At 33.8% G+C, this 24,509-nt stretch overlaps 4 protein-coding genes and 1 long non-coding RNA gene across 8 annotated transcripts; 4 read left to right on the forward strand and 1 right to left on the reverse strand.

Moving 5' to 3' along the window:
* The first annotated feature begins 6,510 nt into the window (after positions 1-6,510).
* LOC148764414 (uncharacterized) lies at positions 6,511-8,156 on the forward strand. Its single transcript, XR_016024452.1, has 3 exons — positions 6,511-6,850; positions 7,923-8,012; positions 8,105-8,156. It is a non-coding gene; the product is annotated as an uncharacterized LOC148764414 (long non-coding RNA).
* Positions 8,157-8,254: 98 nt separating this feature from the next.
* On the forward strand, positions 8,255-9,724 carry LOC18610835 (WAT1-related protein At3g53210-like). Of its 3 annotated transcripts, XM_007046727.3 has the most exons (5): positions 8,255-8,311; positions 8,409-8,524; positions 8,610-9,009; positions 9,107-9,258; positions 9,418-9,724. In XM_007046727.3, the coding sequence occupies exons 2-5, from the start codon at positions 8,508-8,510 to the stop codon at positions 9,593-9,595; spliced, it is 747 nt and encodes a 248-aa protein (XP_007046789.3). In that variant the 5' UTR covers positions 8,255-8,311; positions 8,409-8,507; the 3' UTR covers positions 9,596-9,724. The 3 variants fall into 3 exon arrangements, with proteins under 3 accessions (XP_007046789.3, XP_088659280.1, XP_088659297.1); XM_088803154.1 differs by lacking the exons at positions 8,255-8,311; positions 8,409-8,524; XM_088803171.1 differs by lacking the exons at positions 8,255-8,311; positions 8,409-8,524 and having other exon boundaries at positions 9,468-9,724.
* An 856-nt stretch (positions 9,725-10,580) lies between these two features.
* Positions 10,581-12,387, forward strand: RTH (RTE1-homolog). Of its 2 annotated transcripts, none has more exons than XM_007046730.3 (3): positions 10,581-10,741; positions 10,996-11,277; positions 11,716-12,387. In XM_007046730.3, the coding sequence occupies exons 2-3, from the start codon at positions 11,002-11,004 to the stop codon at positions 12,139-12,141; spliced, it is 702 nt and encodes a 233-aa protein (XP_007046792.3). In that variant the 5' UTR covers positions 10,581-10,741; positions 10,996-11,001; the 3' UTR covers positions 12,142-12,387. The 2 variants fall into 2 exon arrangements, with proteins under 2 accessions (XP_007046792.3, XP_007046791.3); XM_007046729.3 differs by having other exon boundaries at positions 10,602-10,741; positions 10,991-11,277.
* Positions 12,388-13,360: 973 nt separating this feature from the next.
* Positions 13,361-14,947, forward strand: TRX1 (thioredoxin H-type 1). The gene is made up of 3 exons (XM_007046731.3): positions 13,361-13,644; positions 14,447-14,569; positions 14,686-14,947. The coding sequence occupies exons 1-3, from the start codon at positions 13,555-13,557 to the stop codon at positions 14,827-14,829; spliced, it is 357 nt and encodes a 118-aa protein (XP_007046793.1). The 5' UTR covers positions 13,361-13,554; the 3' UTR covers positions 14,830-14,947.
* A 449-nt stretch (positions 14,948-15,396) lies between these two features.
* Positions 15,397-21,657, reverse strand: BGAL3 (beta-galactosidase 3). Its single transcript, XM_007046732.3, has 19 exons — positions 21,269-21,657; positions 21,066-21,161; positions 20,839-20,951; positions 20,603-20,669; positions 20,338-20,430; positions 20,014-20,157; positions 19,711-19,799; positions 19,510-19,615; positions 19,309-19,396; positions 18,780-18,898; positions 18,524-18,688; positions 18,193-18,371; positions 17,596-17,705; positions 17,407-17,516; positions 17,046-17,156; positions 16,852-16,965; positions 16,565-16,767; positions 16,135-16,471; positions 15,397-16,048 (listed from the first exon to the last, which is right to left on the reverse strand). The coding sequence occupies exons 1-19, from the start codon at positions 21,437-21,439 to the stop codon at positions 15,899-15,901; spliced, it is 2,565 nt and encodes an 854-aa protein (XP_007046794.3). The 5' UTR covers positions 21,440-21,657; the 3' UTR covers positions 15,397-15,898.
* Positions 21,658-24,509: the final 2,852 nt, after the last annotated feature.

Consider the following 24,509-nt stretch of genomic DNA (forward strand, 5'->3'; position numbering starts at 1 on the left):
TATATTATACGTGATCAATATAAATTATAATTATATTAAAAAATATAATAATTTATTATACGTGATAAATTATATTTATAATATATATAAAAATATAATGTTTTAATTTTTTTCAATTTGTTTAAATTGAGTCTTCAATTGAATGTCAAGTGTCATTCAATTAGAACACCTTTTTATTTTTTTGACTTTTTATTTTTTATTGAATTAATTTTTTTTACACGTTATGTCAAAAATAAGTTGTTTTTGATATTTTAAGAGTTTTTTTTTATTTTTTTATTTTAATAAAAAAATTAAAAATAATAATTTTTAACTTTTAATACTTAGAAGATAGATTCATTTAATATTTATAAGTTATAATTTAATATTATTTTGATCTATATTTTCTTATTCTATATGAACCTAAATGTATAGTAAATAGATATCTCTTTTATACTTAAATGTTTAAATTTCAATAAATATCTATCCAATTCATTATATAAAAGTAGAATAATTGATTGGGTCAATTGATTGACATTTGTCATTCTTAATTAAATTACTTTTTTTTTACACCTTATGTCAAAACTACATTGTTTTTAACATTTGAAGGTTTTTTTTTTTTTGACTTTTATTTATTTTAGTAAAAAATATTTGAAAACAATAATTTCTAATTTTTAATACTTATAAGATAGATTCATTTAATATTTATCAATTACAATTTAATATTATTTTTTGTCTATATTATCTTATTTTGCATCAACCTGAATCTATAATATATAGACATCTCTTTTGTACATGAATTTTTAAATTCTAATAAACATCCATCCAATTCATTGAACAAAATAAAAAAAATAAAAAATGCACACAGTTATCATTGAATAAATAAATCAATTAACTCTTTTTTAAAGGTGGAGGTGGGAGGGCATATAATTAAAGAACAATTAACTCTTTACTCAGCTAACAGTTATAGGTAATTGCAAGGGAAAAGTATATAAACTGTAAGGAGATCTAATTATCACATTAAGAACTTTTTTATCATCTTGCAATGAGACAAAGCATTACTAAGCCTAAGATTTTAAGGCCAGCAACACTGGGTTTAGCATGTTGCGGGTGTTCTAAAGTCAAAACATATAATACTATAAATTACTGATTATTTTATATTAATAAGATTTTTACATTATAATATTGTTTTATATTCTACAACTGTTTATTTTAATCTATTAATAGTATAGGTTATATTCCTTCTCATTTCTTAATAGTTTATTATACATCTAATATCTTTGATAGGATTATCGTCTTTTTTTGGATAAATTATGTTTTAAATATGATAAATAATTAGGTCAATTAGTTGTCATTCTCAATTGAATTAATTTTTTTTTTACACCTTATGCCAAAGTTGCATTGTTTTTTTACATATAAAGGGTTTTTTTATTTTTATTTATTTAAGTAAAAAGAACTTGAAAACAATAATTTTTAATTTTTAATGTTTAGAATATAGATTCATTTAATATTTATCAATTGCAATTTAATATTATTTTCTGTTTATATCCTCTTATTCTACATGAACCAGAATCCATAGTATTTAGACATCTCTTTTATACATGAATGTTTAAATTCCAATAAATATCCATCCAATTCATTGAACAAAATAAAAAAGTCAATAAGGTTTATTCATTTCTTAATATACATAACACATAGCATCATTGAACAAATAAATCAACTAAATTTGACAACCTTTAACTATTCATTTTATATATAAAAGATATATTATTAAAAATTAATAATTATTTTATATTGATAGGATATTTATAATATACGGTTACTTAATATTGTACAACTGTTTATCTTAATCTACCAATAGTACATATTATATACTATCTCATTTCGTAATATTTTACTGTTTTATAATCATATATATCGGTGCAAGTTTTCAATAATTGAAATCAAAGTAAATAATTATTTTAAATAAATTTCAATTTATTTTTTCCTCTATCAATAAAAATCGAACATTCATGCAGTTGACTAATACAATATTACTTTCTCTACAAGCTTTTTTAAAGGTACCAAATTGAAATTCATTATAATATAATCAATATTTTATGTGATTTTTTTTGTAACGTAACTACGAGCACCATCCTAGTTATATGATAATAGTAAAAAATAATAATAATAATATATTTTTTAATTAAATATTGAAAATTTACCATACCATACAGGATATATATATTTTATAATATAATATGCATGTATCATAGGATTGATATTTTCTTATAAATTTAAATTTAATTAATTATTAAAAGTTTATTCTTTAGTTAAAACATAAAAATTATTTTTTATAAGTTTTAATTTTTAAAATTTAGATTTTAAACAAAAAATTAAAAAAATTACATTTCTTTTTTTACTTTATCATGAAAAGTGTTTTTCTAAATTTTAACTAATAAATTAATAAAAATATATATTATTTAAAATTATATATTATTAATAAAAGTATCAATATACGATACTAATAAAAAAGATACGTATTTATATTGTATTTGAAGAATAAAAAAAATACATCTTATTATATACGATACATATCTTACTACATAAGACATATGGTATTATATTATAAACTCAAAAACTTTAGTAAGCTGAAATACTTTCTTAATATTGAGATTGTTAGGTCTATTCAAAGTATTTTAATGTGCCAAAAGAAATATTGTAAAACTTCGACCTCTATGGACGCGTAACTTGAGATAGAGATGAGGACATGGATTAGGGGTAATCTTGTCATTTTTCTTGGTAAGCTCTTAAAAGTAAGTTTTCTAATATTATTAAGGTCTAAGTAAGTAGAATAAGTAAATAAATAATATATAATAATAAAATAAATAAAATAAAAATAATTTTCACATTATGGGTAAAATGATAATTTTAAATGTCGAGTATAAATTTTTAAGTTTTCGTGAACTCTAGTACATTTAATCTATTGTGGACCTTGTCTCAATATCAAAAGAGTAAAAGATTGCACCAAAAGAAAGGGAAAGACAAAATCAACTTGTTAATGGCATTTTCGTAAATATGTGAAAATTTTGTCAACCCTATGTATAAATATCCTTACTTCGCAGCACCTTATTCATTCTTCTTCTCATTTCTTTTCTCCATTGCAAATTTTTCATCTTCCACAGAGGCCATCCTCGAAACCTTCATAACTTTATCATATTAACTTCAAATTTCATGTTTTTTTACACTTTTTCATAGAATTTTTCATGCTCTTTCACCTTTTCACCTTAAAAACCCTCAAAAAGTTTTCTCTTTGCACTTTCTCTCCCTAGCTGAATGATTTAGAGAGATAAACTATTCAAAGTAGCTTGAAAACTCTTAAAGGAATTTTTCCCGTTTTAATCCTCACCAAAAAAATTCAACTACAAATCCACTAAGGTTCCAACGAGACCCCGCATTTCCCTTTGAGCATTAGTTGAAGTTTGGAGTCGATCAAAAAGAAAATCAACAAAGACAAATTTGGAGGTGGTTGGGACCTAAATTGAAGTATCCACTTATATTCACATTTTTGTAGGTTTACCATGGCATCTAGTAGCAATATCCTTACCCAGTCACTCCGCTGGTAATCAAGGGTTTTTTGCATTTATGCATGTATACTTGATGTGAATTACTAAGATTTATTTTGTAAACATTATATGTCTATTTTGATTGATGATGCTATTATGAGTTGGTAATTGATGACATTATTTTGGGATAATACAAATATGTGGATTTGATTACCATGGTATATTATTTAAGTACTTATAGTTGAGAATTACGAATTGTGGATTTAGAAATGATGATGTATAATTGATAGAACAATGAACAGGTTCACATAAAGAGGCTTACTTGAGCTTAGTGGGTTGTGCCCATTGGACCCATGCATTAGTTATGGCTCAAGATTTGGGCTGTGACAAATATATTATTAAATTACTTGTTATAAGGCGAACTTTGGAAAACAAGTTTGGAGGTGGGGCCAACGGCATAAATCCCCACCTTTAAGAAACTTTGAGACTTTAGGGTTTCATCGGACAAGTAATACTGATGGCTCTATGGCCCTTGAGCTCTGCGGCATATCGAGTCCAGAGATTTGCAATGGCAGCGGTGGTTTTGTGACTAAGCACACTTTCTGAGTCACAACAATTCAGGGCTTTTAGGTGCAGCCTTCATCGTCTCTACTAGTTACCTCTAAGACGTTGAGAGGCCGCTATTTTTTGTCTTCGGCGGCATTCCTTTAATTCTTATTCCCTGAGATTGGAAATTAAGGTTTCAAGAGAGCGCTTTATTTTTTCGAAAATAAATTTTTTTAGTTGTGAAGATATAAAATAATTATCAATATTGTATTTTATGCAATAAATTGTATTATATTATATTATATTGTATGTGATAAACATAAATTATAATTATATTATATAATAATATTAAAAATAATAATAATTTACTATACTTGATAAATTGTATTGTATGATAATAATAAAAAATAATAACAATATAGTATTTAATTAGATATTACAAATTTACCATATGATACATGATATATATATATATATATATTATAACATAAGATGTATGTATCATAGGATTGATATTTTCTTATAAATTTAAATTAATTAATTATTAAAATTTATTTTTAGTTAAAACATAAAAATTATTTTTTATGAGTTTTAATTTTTAAAATTTAGATTTTAAACAAAAAAATTAAAAAAATTTGAATTTCTTTTTTGACTTTATCATGATAAGTGTTTTTTAAGTTTTAATTAATAAATTAATAAAAATATTATTTAAATTTATATATTATTAATAAAAATATCAATATGGTATTATATGTTTTACGTATTGTAAAATACAATATTAATAAAAAAAATACATATTTACATCACATTTGATGAAATATCAAAAATATATCTTACGATACACGATACATATCTTACGATATAAGACATATGGTATCATATTGTAAACTTAAAAGACTTTAGTAAGCTAAAATACTTTCTTAATATTGAGATTATTAGATCTATTCAAGATATTTTAATGTGCCAAAAGAAATATATTATGGAATTACTTGTTAGGTACTCCAATAGATTACAATTGTAAATTGACTAAGCAATCTGCTGATAGTCAAGGAGTAGATGCTACTTGTTACAGGAAGTTTGTAGACAAATTATTATATTTTGATCTTCATAAGGCTAGACATAACCTATGCTTCACATGTGCTAGCTCAGTTTATGGACAATCCTTATCAGACTCACATGCGAGCAATGTTGAGTGTTGAGATATTTGAGGAAAGCACCTGGATAGGGATTATTATTACTAGCACTAGAATATTACCCGTGTGCAACACACAGACCTCTTTGCACCCCCTCTCTTTGCTTTAGCATATTTTCTCTTTCTCTCTATTTGCCCTTCACGCAGTTTACTCTGACCCCTTTGCACCCCTCTCTTTCTCTCTCTTTGCTTCAACATATTTTCCCTTTTACTCTCTCTATCCTCCACGTGGTTAACATTGGAAACCTCATTGGGGCGTCATTTTAAATATGTTATAGATTTGAAAAGAATTTCAATGAATTTTTCATTGGATTTGACAAAACCAGTTGATTTAGTATTTTATTTTGAAAATTAATTAAATTAGTATATTAACTTCTGGCCCACCTCTGCTCTAACCGACCTTGATAAGGTATGACTCTTTAATTGGTTTGACTAACTTATTCATAAGATTTGAAAGATAATAATGTCAAGACTTAAGCAAGAAAAGAGATGAATAAATTAAAACTACAGAGCAAATAATAAAAAATTGTAACTAAAACTTAATGTAATCATAAGACATTACATTTTCCAGCAGCAACTTGTACCAACAGAGAATTTGATATTGACAAATGCACTGCAAGGCTAAAAGCATAAGAGAAAAAAAACAACATTAATTTTAAGTCAGTATGAGAATTCAATCAGAATTCATAAGATGATTCTTATGTTGTTTAACATCAATTATGATTACATAGATATAAAATAAAAAAATAATAAATTGAATGATCAAATTGTAACAGGATTTTAAATATAAATCTCACACTAAAATAAACAAAATGGAAAACACACAATAACAAAAAGAAACATGAACAACACTTTAAATCAAAGTAGAGGTCTTAGAAACAACTAATAACTTAAAACTTCTTTAAACATGAGAATTCATAAAAACTCAATTAAAAAAAAGAAAAATAGCTGAGTGCAAAAAATAGAAAAGAAATCAAAATGAGCAGTTAATAATCAATTATCTATATAGATTATTGACAAAACTCAAATTGAAGAATGGTAAAATTAAAGCAGGAAAAAAAGAAAGACATGAGAAAGGACCTTAAACAAAAAACTTATTCTAATTTAAGAAGTGCTAAACATTGAAGTGAAGAATAATAAGCAAGATAGAACAAAAAACAAAATAGACATATGGCAAGAACCAATAGGCTACACACGACACTCATATCAGACCACACACGTCATCGCAGCGTACAAAATCCAAAGGCCAAAATGAAATCTGAAAAAGCAAACACAGCATTTAATCCTAAAAACCCAAACTCTTTGATCGAAATCTATGATCAAATATTCAAAATTCATGATTCCCTATTGTTCCCCAAGCCGATCCAACAGCAAGCTTGAAGTATAGTGTGGACTCGAGGGGAAGCCGACAATGAGGGAAGGTGAAAAGATGAAAACAATCAAGTAAATCTAAGCTGAAAAGTCAAAGAATAGGGGATGGGAATGCACTGGGAAATATGAATAGGGTCAAATGACTTATTACCGTAGGCAAATTGGATTTTGTTTCAGAACCATGCTAGAGATTTCAAAGCCCTTCCTTCAAGTTTCACAAGTAAAAAACTCCTTCCTAGAAAATGTAGCTTCTTTGGCTATGAAGAAAACAGATATGAATTTCAAAGATGCAAAAACGTGGATTGACTGTTTCTTTTTGTAAAGTTGGACTCACAAATGGTTTAGAGATTCAAAACGTGGGCATGGGCTCAGTTGACATGTGGGTTAATAAGGAAGCCCCTTTGGGGCTTCCTTTTAAGTATGTTATAGATATTCAGACTTGCAATCGAGGGCATATAGTGACAGTGACCGGATATGATTGCCCTGAAACAAGAAGGTCAAGTGAAGCAGAATATAGGACCATGACAACGGCTTGCAGTGAAAGTATTTAGTTAACATTCTTGCTTAAAGATTTGGGAATGAATTATAATAAGGCAGTGGAGTTGTTATGTGATAATCAATCTGTCTTGCATATAAGCAAAAAATCCAATTTATCATGAATATGAGAGAAAGTGCTAGCAGGTCTTATAGTACCTAGATAAGTGCACACAAAACTTCAGCTGGCAGACCTGTTTACTAAGGGCTTGCAGCTTGGGCGCCCAGTTTTATAGCTTAATAAGTAGGTTGAACATTCATAATATTCATGTACAGCTTGAGGGGAGTATAAGAAGTTTAACACATGATTTGTGCATGATATAAATGTTGTCGGTATTGGAAAGTTAGTTAAAAAGTTTTGTTGATGAACCGTGAAGCAAGTGTTCGTTAAGAGGAGTTAACAGTAATTAAGCAATTAGCTAGTCAAGTAAATTATGATTAGCTAGTTGTAAATCAGTGTAAATAGATTTCAGCATAAATACTTGATTGGAATGATCAATTTAGTAATGAAAAGTCCTCCAAATTAATTCACTTTCTTTCTGTTCTTCATTTCTAGATTATTTCATTTTTGCCTTCCGTATCTTTGCACAAGGTTGTGATCCACAGATGCAATTGCCAGCAGGAAAATTGGATTCTGTCAGATATAAATAATTAATTATATGTTTTCTATAAGCTTTGGTGACAACCCTGTTGTCGTTTTCTCATTAATTATAACAAACTAGCATCCTCTCAATTCTCACCAGTTTGCCCTTTGCAAGGTTTTCCACTTCCCCTGCTTTGCTCCAATGGCTGAAGCTGGTTCAGCCTCTGCCATGGTGCCAGAACGAGCAAAGCTTCATATCGCCATGGTAGTTTTCCAGCTTGGTTATGCCGTAAATCATGTGATTATGAGAGTTGCTCTGAACATGGGTGTAAGCAAGCTAGTTTTCCCCTTTTACAGGAACATCTTAGCCCTACTTGCCCTGGCTCCCTTTGCATATTACCTAGAAAAGTAAGTAATTAATTTCAGTAAAAGATCAAGAATCTTTTCCCAATTGGGTTATGTTTTCTTCACCATTTTATTTATTCTTTCTTTGCTGTGTAGGAATAAAAGACCAACCCTGACCATTTCTTTTCTGATACAGTTCTTCCTCCTGGGATTTATTGGGTATGAAGAATGAAACCATTTGTAAACACAATTTCCAATTTTTGTATTGATGAATCATGTTGTCAAAATTGCCATTGCTGGTTTTCTGTTTTTGCAGAATAACATTGAATCAAGGATTTTACATATTTGGCTTAGACAACACATCACCTACATTAGCTTCTGCTACGGAGAATTCTGTCCCGGCTGTGACTTCTTCATGGCTGCCTTACTCAGGTCAGAAACTTACTATCAGAATCCTAAAACTGGCTTTTCCTTGTTACTCCCCTCCATTTGTAAAACGAATTGTGTTTCCTTGCAGAATGGAACAAGTGCACTTAAATCATAAAGCTGGAATAGCTAAGGTGCTTGGAACTCTTGCTTCTGTCTCTGGAGCCTTGGTCATAACCCTCTACAAGGGGCCAACTGTTTACAGTCCAAATTCACCTTCGGATAAGTCAGAATTTTTCTCCTTTGGAGATGCCGAGGGGAAGAACTGGACCGTCGGTTGTATCTGTCTCATCGGGCATTCCCTTTGTTGGTCAAGCTGGATCGTTTTACAAGCACCAGTCCTGAAGAAATACCCAGCTCGGCTCTCCTTCGTTTCTTATTCCTGCTTTTTCGCTGTTATCCAATTTGGGGCAATCGCAGCATACATCGAAAGAGACTCCCGAGCTTGGCAGGTCAACTCTGGCAGTGAAGTGTTCACTATTTTCTATGCGGTTGGTAACCTTTGAACTGACGGTTTGAACCTTCTAATTTGTAAGTCTATATTTCATTTTAGAGAAAATGATGGTGGAAAAGTTTTGATGGGTGCAGGGCTTGATAGGTTCGGCAATGGTGTTCGCAATACAGATATGGGTTGTCGATCGAGGAGGTCCATTGTTTGTCTCGATGTATCTACCTCTGCAAACCTTACTTGCTGCTGTAATTGCCACTGTTACTTTGGGTGAAGAATTCTACTTGGGAGGGTAGGTCTCGACATCCAAAGTACCCATTAGTTTCTTACTCCTGAAAATCTAGTCAAGCATCCATGCCTGCAAAGATACTTGCTTCGATACCAGAATTTTTGAGTCGGGATTGATTGCTTGATTTACATTCTTATGTTTACTGGTAATTAAATTTTCCAGGATACTTGGAGCTGCATTGATTATATCTGGACTGTATCTGGTTATTCTAGGAAAAAGAAAAGAGAGCAAGCTTGTGTCAGAAAAGGATCCGATTAAGTCAATGTCTGAGAACAATCAAGTGGAAGATCCAGGCGAATCCTCCCTCACCCAGCCCTTGCTTCCTGCCCCTGGAAAGTAAATTCCCCAGTTTCACGCCCTCAGCTCCATTCCAACGTTGCTACCAGAATCTGTCATCTGGTCCAGATCGATGCCACCAGGATATAAGACACAGTGGTTGGTCACTGCTACTCAAAGTAATACACCAAAACGAACGGAAAGAGTGGAGGAAGACAAGCAAGAAACTTGGAGTCTGAACTGTCATGGTCATCATTCGCCAGAGATGACATATGAAGATGCCTTCCAAGGTTATTTTAATAATTGAAGAAACCCAGAAGGGGCCTTCCGTGAGCTCTAATAGCCATTTTTCTTTTGTTTATTTGGCCAAAAAACAAAACTAGCTTTTGGAGCATGCTTCTGATGTTGGATTAATTATATTATTATTATTGCATTAAGGTTGCTCATGAGTCTGATTTGCTACATACAACAATACCCTTTTCTATTTTTTGTTGTTAATAATGAAATTTTAGTTGAATGATCAAATTTGCAAACCTTAATCCATCCAAAATGAGAGTTACTCTGTAGCTGATAATACATCCGAAGAAGGTACATTTCACATACATTCGTTATAATTTAAATTTTTATGAATATATTTTTTGTAATTAACACTTTACTAATAATTTCTGTATTTTAAGTAAGGTTTACAAGTCCATTACAGTAATTAATTTAAAGTTTCATTTGTGGAAATTTCTGTTTTTTCAAAATCTCCGACATTAAATCTTTAAATGGTTGGCTTCTGTTAAATTTTTAATTTTTAATTTTATAAAAAATTAAATTATTAATTTTTAAATTAAATTATCAAAATATTTTTAATTTAAAGTTAATTTATTTGTTCATATTTAAAGATGTAAAATTAACAGTTTGACTTTTTTATAGAAACAAAAATTATTTATAAAGTGTTAATTTAGAAAAAAAAAATTCATAAGGTGTTAATTAAAAAAATAACATTCTATATGGAAAAATTGAAAATATTCAACAATCTACATGATACATAAATCCTGAACCGGTGCGGTACAGTGAAAACCTCAGGCTGGGCAATCACATTCCAGTATCCAAACATACGAACAAATTTCAGGGAGGAGTCGGGGACCTCCTTTTTGACCATCGCTGGGGCGCGCACCCGATCCCTCGACTCTCCGCTGGATCTGCGTTTCTCTTCCCGACAAAGGTACGCTTTAATCTCTCCCTCTTCGAATCTATTTACGGAGCTCTATTTTTCGATTTTCGAATCATCATGCTTTATCATTTGCTGGAAAACTCTCTCATTTACCTTGATTCAACCCTATAGATGATTGATAGGAGAATTTGTAACAAATTTTAAAGCCTTGTAGGAACAATCAATGTGGGTTTCATGAAAAATTGCAACTTTTGTACTAATTTTAATGGTGTACTTGGTTTTATTTCTTTGGCAACTTAGGACAGTGGAAAATGGAAGAACACGTAGATTCTGATCACCAGCTAATGGTTGAGGGCGGTTTGACTTTTCCACGTACTATGCAAATTGATCCGAGAAGAGAACGGTTTCCGTGCTGCATTGTTTGGACACCTCTACCTGTTCTTTCATGGTTGGTTCCTTTCATTGGCCACGTTGGCATTTGCAGAGAAGATGGGGTTATTCTAGATTTTGCAGGGCCTAATTTTGTCTGTGTTGACAATTTTACTTTCGGGGCAGTGGCTCGCTATATCCAAATCAACATAGATAAGGTATACATATTCATGTTCCATCTCTTTTTACAGGGGAAAATGACATGATCTTTTTAACTGGATTAAGAATTCCCAAGTAGGATTTCTTAGTTCTGTTCTTGAGAATTGGGATTAGCTTGGGCTGTTGTGCTTTACCTTGTATGGGATTTGATAGGATAGAATTCTAATAGGCTGCACAATGTAAAGTCTTGAGCTTTTGATAATTTGTGAATGCTCTATGCTAGATGTGAGGGCAGAAACCTTTTGATTATTGGTGGCTAAGGATGGTGTCAATGGCAGGTTCATGAATGCACTTTGGTAGATGTGAGAGCAAAAATTTCAAGTATTAATTGCTGAGAAATGACAGAAATTGTGTGGAAGCCAGCGTTTCTACTTGAGTATTTCTTTCTTAATCATTCTTCCTCAGTTAGACATATGACCTTTCGAGCTTTTTTCCAGGAATGCTGCATTTCTCCTCATCCCTCTGCATTTAAAGGAGAGCAAGAATACCAGCATGATGATCCTAGGAGAGAGACATTAACATGGGACGACACACTACGAAAAAGCACGCAAGAGTTCCAACACCGCTCATACAGCCTTTTCACTTGCAATTGCCATTCATTTGTAGCAAACAACCTGAACAGGTTAGGCTTTCGTTCGGGTGGGTGGAACGTAGTGAACCTTGCCGTCCTCATCTTCCTCAAGGGCTGCTGGGTGAGCAAAACAGCATTCCTGCGATCTTTCTTGCCATTTGTCATTGTATCCGGTCTCGGACTTGCGTTTGGTGGCACTACATACCTGACTTTCTTGGCCCTCTTCGCATTCCTCCTTGTTGGTTGGTTCCTTCTCGGCACTTACTGTTTCAAAAGTTTAATCCATTTGTAGCTTTTAAACATTATCCAACTCTCCATCTGCATTTATGTATAAGATCTGCTTGCAATATCCATATGCTTATACACAATCGAGATTCGTAGGCTATTACAAGGAAGTTATCTTCTTTGTGCTCTTCTCATGATAAATGAATACTCTGTAATTAGACAAGGGTTGTTGCCGATCTAGCTTTATTCCAACTCTTGCACATATGTTTTCCAGTCCAATACATAGAATGAAGGGAAATATTTTTGATTCAAAGGTAACGGTGTCCATTTTCCTTAACAAATTTGGTTATGCCCTTGGGCCAAGGTAGATGATTTCTCCTAAACCCAAAGTCCTTTTGTACTTGGGAAAATGAATTACGTTTGTCCATAGCCTAAATATAGATTCTTTTATTTTACAAAATGTTCAATAATAAAAACCGGGTACTTAACATGAGTATTTGATTCAATAATAAATATATATATTTTTAATTAAAAAGTCAAGTTTAAATCTGTTTTCTTCAAATGAAAAATGAAACTTAACTCACTACAAAAGGAATCTACTATTTTGTTTATCATATGATTATCATAAGCTATTGCATTTTCGATAAAATTCTTTTATTAATTCTCAAATGGAATCATACGTGTGAAAAATATTGAGATATTTATTAAATGTGGAAGGTAGTCCTATCCAACTAAGAAAAGGGTATCCATTTTTGACTTTCAAAGAATATTCTAATTTTTTTAATGGTCAAGTTGGATTTCTTTTAGGAGAAGGTTATGTGCTTGATTATTGATTAAGTTATGTACCAATTAAGTATATACTAATTGATGCTTACCTTATATAGTTATAATGCCAATTTAATGTCAATTACTAATCCTTTGAAAGGTTCCTCCTTTTTTAAAAAAAAATTAATTTTTATGAAATTGAGAAAAATCCTTTCCTAATTTAAAACTTTTGGGAGAGAAAAAAAAAAACAAAAACAGTCATTAATATATTATTTCATTTTTAAAAAAAAGAAGATAGGAAGCTTGCGTTCACACACTAACAAGCGAATACAAGACCTATAACTACCGATCTGATCGAATCGTACCATCATCAAAATTGACAAACTTCAATGATTATCATAATCTAACGGTTGAAAAAATAGCGCGTTTAAAATATTAATCTCAGAAGTCTCGACTAGAACAAAACTGCTGGTGGTTGGGAGTTTGGCCTTCTTTGTTGACGTCGCAGGGAAATCTTCGTACATGTCTCCATCTGAGATGGCAAATCCGTAATTACAGCAAAACTATAGGGCCTAGCCCATTTCCTTAAGCCGATTTGCTTTTTTAAGGAGCCGCCGAAAAGAGAAACGAGTTGATCAAAGCCAGAGGGAAGCATTTCTTGCGTGAGAATCTTTTTGTTCATTTAATTTCCCTTTGTGAAGAGTCTAAAGCGAAAATGGCGGCAGAGGAAGGACAAGTAATCGGTTGCCACACTGTTGAGTCATGGAACGAGCAGCTTCAGAAGGGCAATGAATCCAAGAAGCTGGTAATTCGTTTTTTATTTTTAAGGGTCTTTTTTTGTGTTTTTTTTAGCTTTAGATTTATGATTATATTTTGATTTTTAAGATGATGGGTCTGATCTATTTTCTTTAAATATGTTTTCCTGTGCTTGAAATTTTTTTTTCTTTTTTTTTTTTATGGTTTTGGTTGTTTTGTTTGTAGGGTAATTTGAATGGTGGGTTCAGGATTTAGGATTTTAATATAAAAATTCCAGGATCTGTAAAGTTGAATCCTTGTTGATAAATAAAAGAAAAAAGATTTCTGTTGTTGCTGAAGGTACCCTTTATTTATTTAAATAATCTCTCGGTTAATATTTGTCAGTCTTTTCACATGCTAAAACCTGGATTAAAGGGAGGTAGATTGATTATGTATATTCTTAACATATAAATAGTTAGTTAATTAAGGTTATTGTCTGCCTCTGTCAGTCTGGGGGTGATACGAGGACAATTTTTTAAGATGATAGTTGAGAAACCAAGGACTAGGGTTAACCTGTTTGGTCAGTCTTTCTCAATTACAAAAATAAATTGTTACTTGTATTAGATTATGATTTGATGTGTTTGTTTCTAGGGGAAAAAAACTTAATTTCTAGTCAGAATTTGTTCTGTAACCTACCCAAAAAAAAAGTGATGGAAATAAATGTGTAATTAATGAATTTTAAGGTTGGTACTTGTGGTGATGATGGCAAATCAATGACAGATGTTGATGGTCATGTTGGTGTTTGTATTTATTTTCCTTCTTTTTCATGCTTTTTTCTACCTTTTGCTCCTCTACAATGTGGTGAAATGCAGGTGGTTGTTGATTTCACTGCTTCATGGTGCGGACCCTGCCGTTTTATCGCACCCTTCCTGGCTGAACTGGCCAAGAAGCTTCCCAATGTCATGTTTCTTAAGGTGGATGTGGATGAGCTGAAGGTAATAATTCATGCAGAGTTAAAAAAAAATAATTCTGTATCATTATGGGTGGAAATGTCAAGAAGTGAAAAATATGTTGATTAAAGTTGTTTTTTTTTTTGTCTTCTTGTTTTCAGGAAGTTGCTACTGATTGGGCTGTGGAGGCGATGCCAACTTTCATGTTCCTCAAGGAGGGGAAGATTGTGGACAAGGTGGTGGGAGCAAAGAAAGATGATCTTCAGCAGACTGTGGCAAAGCATATGGCTTCTGCTTCTGCTTGATTATGATAATCATTAGTATATATTTATCTTCATGTTTGGAGGAATTTACTATAGACCTCATCATCGTGTGCTGCTACAAATCTAGACATCTCTATGTTAGACCTTCAGTTTGTTTCTATATCTTGCGTGTTTCCTAGTACTACTTGCCCAGATGTTGATAGAATGCTGGTTTCATTTTCTGTGGAAATGTATGTTCAAGTCAAGGGGGCCATGTCCATTTGACCGCTGATATCCATTTTCAATCCTCATGGGACCCAATTCATCAACTTAGTTTATTTTGTCAATATCTAGGATTGCTGGTTAGATGACAAAAACTAAAAAGACATGTTTTTGGAACAGAAAATGACTCTTGGGAAATTCATCTTGGACTTCACTGGGCTTATCTATACATGTTTAAAGCCCAGGTGCCAAGAGGATTGAGATTGGTATACCTTTCTCAGGAGTCTTAGATGACTTTGGATTCCACTTTAACCTGTTTCAGCTCTAACAGTGATGTGGGAAACATGATTTCTGGATTAACATTAGGAATTACAGCATTCAACAGGAAGGGAAAGACAGGGAAACAACTGGAAAAATAAGGCACTTTAATCAGGAACTGCACATTGAACAATGGTCATACCAGGAACCGCTCCCAACATGAACCTAATTGGGGTTCAAATTTTTCCCCAGGATACAAACAGAAATCACACCAATACAAAGTAATCCTTTTCTCCTGTGCCCGTATCCGGTTAAAAGCCCGGGGAGGGGACACAGGCCAGAAATTTGACCTCAGGGACCCAAATTGCAGGACCCACAGGACTTCAGAAACTCACCTATCTTACAATCACTGATTTGCAGGAGTCTACTTAACTCAAGATTAAAAGAACTAACTGCCTACAGCACTGAACACCTTTAGCCAGAGCCCTCCATTTGAAAAGCTGTGGCACTCAGCCTAACCTAAACTAAACGCCTATTCTTTGCACTCTTCCTTTTATTTGGTTCTTTGCTGCTTCCTTGAAATGCTGATAAAGTATAGTTAAATTACTAGATGCAAACATTACTGAGTTGTTCTGTCACTCTTTTGATCTGGTTAACCCCCCCGGTTTGGTTGCCCTGTTGTTGAAGTTATTGGAGCACAAGCAGCTTCGACTGACAACCGCTTCAGCACATTTGGACATGGATCTTGGCCAAAATTACTGTTGGCTATGGTGACAGCACATCTTTGCTTCCCTATGCACTTCTGCAAAACATGGTAGAACATGATGAGAAATGCATGATTGCGAGTTTTAGATTAAGTTTACTCTGTTGACAAGAAAGTGAAAATACCTTCTCCAAGATGGCATATGAAGCAGGAGCATGGCAAGGGCCCTGCTGGTAACTTCCACAAGTTCCCAGAGGGGTTCCAAAGCTTGCAAATTTAATGAAAGAGATAGCCTGCCCAGGATTACAGTGCAAGTGAACCTTGGGTCTGTGGAACTCTTCTGCCTTTCCATAGCTTTCAATCTGCCAGTTCTTGATATTCGGGTGATACTCAGAGACCTCAGCACAAACACTGGACACAGATCTTTTCATGACTGAGATTCTTGAGGGATCTGCTCCGAGCTCCTCAAAAATAACCAACAGATTTTGTGTAGGTTTCAACCAAGACCGAGGAACATGGTACCTGAATAAAATAAGAAATTGGAAATTAAATGATAAAATATTATTAATTTAGGCCATTTGCTGCTTACTATTGACTACACAGAAGAGTAGTTACCATCTTTGGGTTGGTTGGCCACAACCAAGCTGACACTTGGGAGGTCGAAATGTCCCAGCATAACTGCAGCCATTGCAGTCACCATGAGCATATGCGGTCCAATATCTACCAATGCTCTGCCCATTAATCCATATTTGACCTTTACCCATACTTTCCATGTCCAAAGCCAATGGCTCGTCACCCTCAGGTGCATTGAAATAAGCCTGCAACGTTGAAGGGAAAACGTTGGAATTTCTAGGAGCCACAACTCATGCTGCAACTACTTTATATTTTTTATTTTCATTTACCTTATGCCATCTTAAAGGCTGCTGTTTTTGTGCAGCCAATGATCCCTCCATCCACTCAACAGAGGAAATACTATTTGGTGAGACAAGATTCATTGCCTCTCCTTTAAGCCCAACCTGTTCAAAGAGGCAGTCATGATCAAACTTATTTGATTCAATGATGAAGACATTAAAGATAGACAGGTCGAGTCAATTACCTGGTAAGTCCATTTTTGCCAGGACAGGTCCCATTTTCCTTGATCAAGTCCATGCAGTGCAACTGGACCCAGGATTCCTGTGTTCCATGTCTCGAAGTGTCCCCCTACATTCTTTATCACCAAAAAAACACGAGTCATGTACCCTATAAAAAACACAATAACCAAGCCATTGTTTTCTTCCACCAATTTTCTTTAGCTTCATCATACAAGATAAAGTTGCCATTTTATGATTGCCTAAGCTGTGAAAGGTTTCTATCCTTTTCCTACCACTGGTTAGTTCACCAAGTACCCCCCACAAAGACGACTATGATACTTAACGATTTGATGTACAAAGTAATAACGATTGGGGAAAAAAACTTACTGGCAATCCAACAGCAACACTCAGCAGTGCAATTCTGTTAGTACCTGCACGCAGATTGACCTTCCCAGTATATGTGAATCTCCTATTTTGCCTCGTTCCAAAGGCAGAACCTGTTACCACCATGTTACAATTTTTATTTCTGAAAAGAAAAAACAAACAGTCCATGGAAAAAGCAATATAACTATGTACCTGAAAGCTGTCCGTTGATAAAGATGTGTACAGCATGGCCTGTTGATTGAACAATGAGAGTGGGGAGTTCCCCTCCGTGAAGGAAGGATTCAGATGAACCGATGTTAACACTGTAACATATAATATCTAATTGTGAGACATTTCCAAAATTTAAGAATCAGTAAGCATCATATAATCTTAAATTGGCTTCAGTAATGCTGCTCAAAGACATTTATTTGCCAGTGAGTCTTCTAACATATTGAATGCAAATTCAGGCAAACAATGCAGAAGAAGCAAGCTATAATTAAAGTTTCTTCAATAGGCATTCCCCCTCTCTCTCCCCCCAAAAGAAAATGAAAACAGGGAATATCTCTATTGCTGTTTCTTTTCGATTCTGATTTGATCTTCTAGGAAAGAACAAAATAAAGGGATAGCAGAGCAATAAGAAATGATGAATCAGAAACACAGTACTTTTCTCTTCTTCAAGCTAAAAACTCCCTCCCACCTACTCATCCCTAAAATGATAAAAGGCTGGAGAAAAGGGAACCAAATATAAATTAAGAATGAGGAAAGAATAAAAAATCCCTTCACATCTAACTGTGGGGGCATCAGTCTCACCTAGTAATGTACCATAGGTAATCACTTGCATCCCTCGTGACATTTATTTGTTCTAATAGACCATCAGCAGTAATTGTTGAGCTGTCATCCAGAGAAGAAGTATCTTCATCATAGCTTTCCCAAGAGAACATCTCAGCATTTGTCGGCAACATCTGCATTTGTGATGTCTGAACTCCAACCTGAAAAGGACGAACATGACTTACTGTCATTTAAGAGATCCTTAAACTTTTTAAAACTTATCTAAAAAATATTTCATGTCCTTAAAAATATGCTTCAGTTACAATAATACTGAACCTGATGATGCAAATTCAGTCATTTCACAATGTTATACCTTAGCAGTATTAAATACTGCATTCCTGCAATCAGGAAGGATGCTGATGGACCAAGGAGGCAAGTTATAGTGCATGTTGTTAAATAACACTCTTGCAGCAGATTTGGTATCATAGTTCGATAGGAAAGCTGCACAATCTCCTGATTCTGATGTGTACATATAAGCCTGGAAAATGCCAAAGATTGATTAGATTCAATAAGCAATTAAAATCCCACATCTGCTGGAAGCAGAGCACTTTGAGAGTCAAAGCAGAAACCTGCTGGAAGCTTCCGAGTGAAGTAACAATAGGATCTGCTGAAACTAAAGCTCGCTCAGACATCTTAATAGCCCTGTGAAGCTCCTTTAGATGACCATACTTAGGTTGTCTAATCAAACCTGTCATGTTTTCGTGGGAAGTAGTTAGTAATGCATTAGTGGTTGCTAACCAAAACTGATGGCCTTCACATAAACTCAAAGTGATAAAAATGGATGATGTTGAACTAGAGGGGAGGCAATTGGAAGGAGTGCATAAAACCATATCTTCCCATTTTGTAACCCAACTAATGGTTCGAATGAAATAAGTATATATATAAACATCAGCAGACAAAAACAAAAGACTTGAATTTATATTGTTTTCAGTTCAAATGCTATTGTTGTGAGGCACGGGCTGTAAGGTGCAACCATTTTAAGTGTTAAAGTAATTTAGAAGAGCAGTTGCATATCAAACAAACTGAAAACACCAAAAGCAGATGATACTTTTAACAGAACAAACTATGTAGAGATAAGCAAATAGCTTTTTTTCTCACCATATTCATCTATTGGAGCATCATAATCGTAACTGGTAGTGATGAAAGGGCCTCCAGCCGTACGCCCAAAATTGGTCCCTCCATGGTACTATTTCACGTGGTTAACACTCAACTCAGTTAAAGAGAATCGGGTTTTCTATTGTAAATATTTCATGCCTTTCAAAGATGTGAATATATAGAGAGAAAAATGGGGGAACCAACCATGTAATAATTAACAAAGGATCCTCCTTTTTGTATGAATCGTGCAACAGCAAATGCCAAATCTTCAGCTGGCCGATGGTGAAGTGGACCACCAAACTCTGTGAACCTTTTGGACAATCGAAGATATAAAATGGTTGGACTTCATTTCATATCAGACTCTTCAAATTAAGGTTACAAAAGAAAAACACATGATAAACTTACCATCCACTCCAAGCCTCTGTCCACATTGTTGGCTTGTAGGGTTTGTTGGGTTGGAATGTATCACAGTAGAAACCATTGCATGTGTTTATCTATTACAAGTACCCATGACACTCTCTTAGCCAATCATCATTGTAACAAATTAAATTGAGATTTAAGATAAACAGAACACCCTATATTTGACAGTTGGATACAAGAAATTGGGCTTTGTACACATTGATACTCAGTAACTTATCCTTCAAAGTTCAAGACCGTAGAGCAAGAGACTTGACATGATGAATAAAGACCTGAGGGCTAATTACTTACCACTGGATCCGGGGCATCTTCTTCCTTGCACATCACCCATGGGACCCCAGTTCCTGTCTCTATCGCCATTTTGGCTGCCCAAGTAACATAATTATAGCCAGAAGCCCCTAGTAATTTACTCTGTGCGCCATACTCATTCTCAATCTGAACTCATACAAATTAAAAAGAGAAAAAAAAAAAAGGGTTCATATCTCCATTGTAACTTGACTTTATATTAGGACGCCAAAATATATGGTTGCAAAAATTTGCATCTTAAGATGTAGGAAGATAAAAATGATAAAATGGGGTGAAAAAGAAAGTAAAGCCAACAGCTAAAACATTTACCTGAGAGAGAATAATGGGACCACCCTGGGACTCAAACAGGTTATGACTCTTCATCAGTCCTACAATCTTCTCAGTGAACCCTTGCATAGCTCTCTGCAATAATGTATCAACAGCCCTTATTCAGTTTCATTTTTTGAGAAAACAAAGGTTAAAATATATTCTAAACTATTAATGATTATTTATGTTCCAGTGATTCTGCTCTAACTTGCCATGCAGTTAAAACAAAGGAAGGGAAAGTAGTAATAAAGAAGCACAGAAGGGATACCTTGAAAGGCTCATTGTCTGTTCTGAAGCTGATGCCTGGCACATATTTTAACCAAACAGGAAACCCTCTGCACAGAGTAAAATGCTTTAGAATATCAACTTATCAAGGAAATAGAAGTTTCCCCAATTAGCTCACACAGCAGAGAAGAGAACAGAAATCAAAAAAGAAAAAAGAAAAAAAAAACAAATTGCAAAGAGAAGAAGGAAAAAAGAGTTGGACAGAAATTTAGATCTAACCCGAAATTCCACTCTGCACAAACATAAGGCCCAATGCGGAGATGAGCATAGAGACCTGCTCTCTGTATTGTCTTCATGAATCTCACAAGGTCATATCTCCCTTCAAAATTGTACTGTAAAATCGTAAACGAAGAAATATTTAACAAATAGTACAACCCAAGTTGGAAAAACAGAGTAAAAATATAAACTTTATATTGTAGAGGAAAATGGAGGGAAAACAAGAGTACGTTTCCAGGAGATGGCTCATGAACATTCCAAAAGACGTAAGTTTCAATCACATCAAGTCCTCCATCTTTGGCCTTCTGTATCAGATCTTCCCACATCTACAACAAAAGAAATAACCCATTTTCATTTCTCAAGAATAAGAAAATAATACACCAAAAGCTCCAAAAATTTCAATAGAAACTAGAAGGAGAATCTGTTGAAGTACATCAGGAGTGCTTCTGGGATAATGAATGGAACCAGAGAAGAGGATTCTCCTCTGGCCATTAATCACTACAGCTTTCCTATCATAGGTGACACTGCACTGGGTCACTTGACAACCCAAACACAAAGCTAGGCAAAATGCAATTAACAGCCTTGAAAATGAGCTTGTTTCCATGTTTTGAACAGCTCAAGACTCAGCCTTTAACTTCCAAAACTCACAAAAGAAAGCTTGCAACCCAAAGGGAATGCGATTGAGAAAGAAAGAAAAAGGAGGTTTTGAGCTGGTGGGCTCGTGGCTGTAGTTTAATAAGAGTAAAGTGGAGCAGGAAGAGAATCCATTTTCACACAGGGTCTCTGAGAGAGAAGTGAGACTTTGAGCAGACAGCAATTTATAAGTGACAAAAAATGTGTGTGTACAGTTTTCAACTCACAGCTCACCAGTGTCCGTAGCCATAGCAATAAAAGGAAGTGAAAACAAAAAAAAAAAAAAAAAGGGTAGAAAAAACAAAAAAAAATTGACAAAAAACAGGGAAAAAAAGGGTATCACAACAGTAAATAGAAGAAGCTTTATACTGTTCTTAGATAAAGATTAAAAGCTTAACGTTGGTGAGTGTTCTCCACGCGTTAACAGAATCTGTCATGACTTTACTAGATTTAGTATCTCCCATTTGCCCTTTCCACTTAACACATTGCCTAAACTAAACTAAACTCCCCAAAGATTTTCAGGAAAAAGCAAAAAGAATACAATGTAAAAAATTTTGTTTAAGTGAATCGTTATTGCCAATTCTTTTGTCTTTCCAAGCTAGCTCATATACCACTTTCATTGAAAACATGATAACCTGACATGTAATTCTATGTCCTTTACACTTCCATTCAAAATAATCAAAGGATGCCATATAACTTAAATGTGTTACAATGTTATTTTTCTATAAGTTGTCTTAACTCAAATTGTAATTCCTGCTCTCCTACAAATTAATGAAAAGACGTGAGAAGAAAAACTGTTGTATATTCTGTCTGTAGTACATTTCTGAAGTGGGATGGACTCAAGTCATAAGATTAGATCAGCTAACATGGTATCATCCACTTGTCAATTAATTGCACTACATTACCAAAGAGACTTATATCAACCCCTTGTCTGATATACCTAATTCCAAATTTAACCTGGGAAAAAACTTGCAGAACCAACCGACAACACTCTTATTATAGCACTACTGTTAATGGTTTGACCTGTTGATACACCCTCTGACTTAGGGTATTATGGTCATGACAAAAAAGGGGTAAAGTTTGCTCATTGCCGCTGCTGCTGCTGCCGCCCCTGCCGCCTGCTGCCTGCTTTTTGTCTTCGGGGACCCTTTTTGCAAAATCTGTCTGCATTCCCTCCTTCTCCATGTGAACCCAGAAAGACCATCTCATGTACCCATCATATTTTCCTACTTATTGTGACAATTCTTTTGCTTCTAATTCACACTAGCTGATACCAACTTCTTTTGTCTTCTCAAAACAACCCCTTCACATAAATTTCTTTTGTTCAGTTTTCTGTGACTTGTTGATCTTCTCAACTTCTAGTTGTCATTCCAGCCAAAATCAGTATTCTATTCTGCCCTTTTGCTGTCATATTTCAATTGTGACCCTACAATCTTTATTGGTTTTTATTCTGCAATATCTCTGTTCTCATTAAAAAAATAATGTTTCATGTGGTAGTGCTTTGCCATCACAAAGAGAGGGTCCTTCCGGAGAAAAAAAAAAGAATTGTACTCAATATTAAATGCAGCTACATCAACAGTGATTTAGTCATACAAACAATATTCTTGTCAGCAATTTTTAATTATAATTTGAAAAACCAACCAAGTCTAAAAACTTTGTAAGTCTTATCTATATATATTTTACCATAGAAGGTTCCTTTGACAAAAGGAAAATAAAGAAGAGGTTGACAATAAATGAGGCTAAATGAAACAGTGAGTCTCCCGAAAATGTTCTGCAAATTATTTTAATGCGATATGAAAGTACCATATGCATACATTACGAGAAGGCATAAACCTCTACTCAATGCTTAGGTTCTGTCAAATTGGTGCTTCGTTCTTTCAATCATAAAAGGGGTCACCATCATGGCAGAAACTCCATGGAATGAACAAGCTCTTTGAGCTGATATTCTAGAAGTGAAATTGCTATGGAGACTATGTTTTACCATGTAAAGATTAAAGAAAAATATTTTCATGCTGCATCAAAATCTATAGCATTTACATTCAATGAATCATTAAAAAATAAAAAGGAAAAAGGAGATTCAACTAATGAAACATTGATAAGATTAGATTCCAAGGCCTCCCTACACCATTTATGAAAGGCTTCTTGGGGAACGTTATAAACATGATTACTTTAGCAAAAAACCCTTTAATCAAAGTAATTAGATTTGCTTAATTAATCTTAGACTTTAATGAAAGTCAAACCAACGGTTTGATTTAGATGGATGTTCCTTCTTGTATGTCCCCACATGGCATGCATGTTATGTAGGTAAGCTAGAAAACAAGTCAGCCATCCAAAGCCTCAGTATGGTTCAATCCTAGTCTTTTACTCGTGTCTTTCTTTCTCTTTTACCTTTCAACGCCGAGATGAGCGGAAAGGAAAGTGCAATGAAATCAAGTTCAACCCCTTAAGCGTCGTGGGGTCTCATTCCCACTTCCAATTCCAAGCGCAGATTAAGGATTTATTTACATATTTATCACTTATTAGGTCACCCACTGCCACTGTTTCTTATTTATGTTGTCACCTACATATCAATGCCTTTTAAAGTTAATTTGGTGTTTTATTTATTTATGTTTTTTGTTCTCTCCCTTTTGGTGGCAGTCATTAATATGGTTTTCTCACGGCAGGTTTTCAAGCTCCTTGTCCCCGGTGAATGGTGACAGATTGCTAGCAAATTTAGGATTTTCTTATTTGTTGCTGGTAATCACCATTGTCCATTGCAGGAGGAGGAAGGAAAATGAAGGCCAAAAGTTTCTTTTCAAGGTGGGATTTAGTCAGAGATTCCAGGGATACATTCAGCCTATGCATGCTTAGGCAGCTGTCTGCTAAAGATTGGTCCAAGTACTAAACTTGACTAATTAGTGGATTAAACTGACTTGGATTTGCCTGATTTGTTGCTGCTTGCAGAAGTCGTTTTTATAGCATAAAAATTAAACTTTCAAACATCTTTTTCAATGTCATTGCTCTGAAAGGTACTTCCCTAACAAAGCTGGACAGCATGAAAG

Source organism: Theobroma cacao, chromosome 1 (assembly GCF_053813885.1).
Source record: "Theobroma cacao isolate CCN51 chromosome 1, ASM5381388v1, whole genome shotgun sequence".
Classification (NCBI taxonomy): Eukaryota; Viridiplantae; Streptophyta; class Magnoliopsida; order Malvales; family Malvaceae; genus Theobroma; species Theobroma cacao.

What these genes read in the sequence shown, in the direction of transcription:
- LOC18610835 (XM_007046727.3), top strand. An exon ending in TGTTCACTATTTTCTATGCG is followed by an intron (nt 9,010 to 9,106) that starts GTTGGTAACCTT and finishes TGATGGGTGCAG; the next exon opens with GGCTTGATAGGTTCGGCAAT. An exon ending in GAAGAATTCTACTTGGGAGG is followed by an intron (nt 9,259 to 9,417) that starts GTAGGTCTCGAC and finishes TAAATTTTCCAG; the next exon opens with GATACTTGGAGCTGCATTGA.
- TRX1 (XM_007046731.3), top strand. Translation starts at nt 13,555, where the DNA reads ATGGCGGCAGAGGAAGGACAAGTAATCGGTTGCCACACTGTTGAGTCA. An exon ending in GCAATGAATCCAAGAAGCTG is followed by an intron (nt 13,645 to 14,446) that starts GTAATTCGTTTT and finishes GGTGAAATGCAG; the next exon opens with GTGGTTGTTGATTTCACTGC. An exon ending in TGGATGTGGATGAGCTGAAG is followed by an intron (nt 14,570 to 14,685) that starts GTAATAATTCAT and finishes TCTTGTTTTCAG; the next exon opens with GAAGTTGCTACTGATTGGGC.
- BGAL3 (XM_007046732.3), bottom strand. Translation starts at nt 21,439, where the DNA reads ATGGAAACAAGCTCATTTTCAAGGCTGTTAATTGCATTTTGCCTAGCT. An exon ending in TGCTCCAATAGATGAATATG is followed by an intron (nt 18,899 to 19,308) that starts GTGAGAAAAAAA and finishes AAAACATGACAG; the next exon opens with GTTTGATTAGACAACCTAAG. An exon ending in TACCTATGGTACATTACTAG is followed by an intron (nt 17,706 to 18,192) that starts GTGAGACTGATG and finishes TATATGTTACAG; the next exon opens with TGTTAACATCGGTTCATCTG.
- RTH (XM_007046730.3), top strand. Translation starts at nt 11,002, where the DNA reads ATGGAAGAACACGTAGATTCTGATCACCAGCTAATGGTTGAGGGCGGT. An exon ending in TCCAAATCAACATAGATAAG is followed by an intron (nt 11,278 to 11,715) that starts GTATACATATTC and finishes GCTTTTTTCCAG; the next exon opens with GAATGCTGCATTTCTCCTCA.